The following is a 2,731-nucleotide window of genomic DNA, read 5'->3' on the forward strand; positions in this document are numbered from 1 at the left end:
GAGTTAACAGTTACCATTGAAGTCGTCTGCATGCTTTTTGGTGAGCTGTTAATTAAATGATACGTTGATTTTGCGTTTTCCTGTAAATCTAAATCGAGTGTGGCCAATTTATGGATAGTAGTTCCAATCGGACTATTCTCTTTCACATAGACATTGATAAAAGAGTCCAGGAATTGAGGGGGGTTGTCATTTACATCTGAAACTTGAATCGTAATTACGCTTGTGCTCGACAGAGAAGGCGTTCCTTCATCTGTGGCTGCAACTGATATATTATATTGGGAAACACTCTCTCTGTCGAGAGGCCCGTCAACTAACAACGAATAGTAGTTTTTATAGTTTGATTTTAACTTAAATGGCGCAGAACCTGTTATCTTACAGTTTGTCACGCCGTTTTTGCCTCCGTCTTTATCGGTGATCGTCACCATAGCGACAGCTGTGCCTATTTCAGCATCCTCTTTCACTGGACTCATGAGTGATGACACCGAGATCTCCGGAGCGTTGTCATTCACATCAATGACTTCGACTAAAACCTTGCTGTGTGCACTGCGAGGAGGAGTGCCTTTGTCTCGTGCTTGAACACGAATCTCATATGCTTGATTTTGCTCGTAATCAATATTTGCCTTTACGGTAATTTCTCCAGTATTATCATCTAGGGAAAATTTGTCATCAGGGTTTAATCGCCCCTTTTCTGTAAACGAATATATTATCTGACCATTAACACCGTCATCTAAATCGGTTGCAGTGAGCGTTAATAACGTTGTGCCAACATTTGCATTTTCTACCACTTGGACCTTGTAGAGAGATTTACTGAACACGGGTGGATTGTCATTTACATCCAGAACATTCACGTTTATCTGTAATGTCCCCGTTTTGGGAGGCTTTCCTCCGTCTATCGCAGTCAGAGTGAGTTCAATAAGAGCCTGTTTTTCTCGATCTAATGCTTTCTGCAGCACTAATTCAGCAGACACACTCTGGTCACCATTGCTCTGTATATCCAAAGAGAAATAATCATTTGGATTTAATTTGTAAGTCTTGACCGAGTTTGCATCGACGTCTGCATCATGAGCTATCGGTAGTGGATATCTTTCCCCGGCATAAGAAGACTCATACATATCAATTGTACACATTTCTTCCTGAAAAGACGGGGCATTGTCATTAATATCATTTATGACAACTTCAATTCGATGTAGGCTGCGAGGGTTGCTCAGTATGGCCTCTATATTTAAAGAGCACTTTACCGTGTCAGGACAAAGCTCCTCCCGATCTATCCTCTCGTTAACAAAAAGTACTCCAGATTCATGGTTTATGTCAAAATACCGTTGTTTATACACGGACGTAATCTGAAGACCCGCGGATTGGAGCTGCTGAACATTCAGATTTAAATCCTTAGCGAGGTTTCCCACCGCTGTGCCTTTGTCCACCTCTTCTGAAACGGAATAGGATATCTGAGCCACGGACCATTCGCAGAGACAAAGAAGAGCGAAAAACAGACGTCCAGTATTATCCCATTGTCTCCGAGCAGCCATAGCTGTTCAGGCGAAAGTGACGAATCCCAGGCTTTTGCCACTTGGCCTATTCACAAAAAATTAAGAAATAAATATACAATTTCATGTATCCATTCTCGCAGAGGATCCGCACTATTTCGGGCCTCACTCGTCAGTGCGCTGTTTTCACAAAGACAGACGATGACGTTTTAGTTTTGTCATGACTTGAGGAGGAGTTTCCAACCACCGATCACTTGATTATTGCATGGTCTCTAGCGACATCTTGTGACACTTTTGTAGTAGGAAAGACGGCCCAAAACAGAAGTGGAGAGGTTTATTATGAGGTGCAAAAGAAACACATCTGTGCTTAATGTTCTACTAGTTGAGGGGGGGATTTTTAAAGACCCTTGCTCCGTGGATATATTATTTAAAGTACAATCAGACTGTGTGATTAGAAAGTTAAATCATCTCGTTTTGTTATTATTAAATAGAATAACAATATATTTCGTAATTTTACACTGCCTTTTAATTATGTTCCTGAACATTCAAACGTTATAACCTGCAAAATCTGCGCTTCACAGTAGCAGGACCACGGACAGCACTCGACCATCAACACAGACAGCAGACTAGGGACCATTTTTTTTCAGAACCATGGACAGCGGCCCTCTGCAGTTTGAATTCATAGTGCCATTGCTCAAGCCTACACAATATTGTATCTACATCACCATAAGCCTCAGTTAAGGAGTTTAAACTTTTTTGTCCTGATTTTTTTTTAAAAAACCAAGCAAAAATAAAAATAAGACAATTACTCAACACATTCAGTACTCACACTCGCTCAATAAACCACATGCCAACTTTGTAGTATGGTAAAAAGTGCCATCATGTGCAATCAAACTTTATGTGACAGAAAGGCAATAGATAAGTGTCTGGGTTATGACCTCCTACTTGCAGCTCTTAACTGTTATTGTAGGCAAAGTTGTAAAGAATTTGCAATAAATATGAATAGTTAGAATTCAGAGCTAACATATAAATTGAACGATCAGGGGCATGGCTATAAGTACGGTACTTCAAAATGTTCATTTATGATGAAATCTACTCACATTATGTTAACACAAAGAATAAAAATCCATTTTTTTAAACTTATAAAACTGAGTATGTCTTACCTTGTCTTTATTAGGTAAAGTCTGAGTTCTGGTAAAAGTGTCTCCTCCATTAATACTGATCAGTTCACCATCTACAGGTGGAAA

At 39.8% G+C, this 2,731-nt stretch overlaps 2 protein-coding genes across 2 annotated transcripts in view; both read right to left on the bottom strand.

Annotated features, from left to right (window-relative positions):
- LOC103366344 (protocadherin gamma-C3-like) overlaps positions 1-1,646 on the bottom strand; it is a 2,432-nt gene extending 786 nt beyond the window's left edge. Inside the window, exon 1 of the mRNA XM_008294042.1 lies at positions 15-1,646. Coding sequence (XP_008292264.1) covers positions 15-1,526 — 1,512 coding nt within the window. The 5' untranslated portion in view covers positions 1,527-1,646. The remainder of the gene's footprint in view (positions 1-14) is intronic.
- An 889-nt stretch (positions 1,647-2,535) lies between these two features.
- The window catches only part of LOC103366345 (protocadherin alpha-3-like), a 12,315-nt gene continuing 12,119 nt past the window's right edge, over positions 2,536-2,731 (bottom strand). The window contains exon 3 of the mRNA XM_008294043.1: positions 2,536-2,575. Coding sequence (XP_008292265.1) covers positions 2,536-2,575 — 40 coding nt within the window. The remainder of the gene's footprint in view (positions 2,576-2,731) is intronic.

This window comes from Stegastes partitus, unplaced genomic scaffold (genome assembly GCF_000690725.1).
Source record: "Stegastes partitus isolate 25-593 unplaced genomic scaffold, Stegastes_partitus-1.0.2 Scaffold932, whole genome shotgun sequence".
In the NCBI taxonomy this organism is placed as follows: domain Eukaryota; kingdom Metazoa; phylum Chordata; class Actinopteri; family Pomacentridae; genus Stegastes; species Stegastes partitus.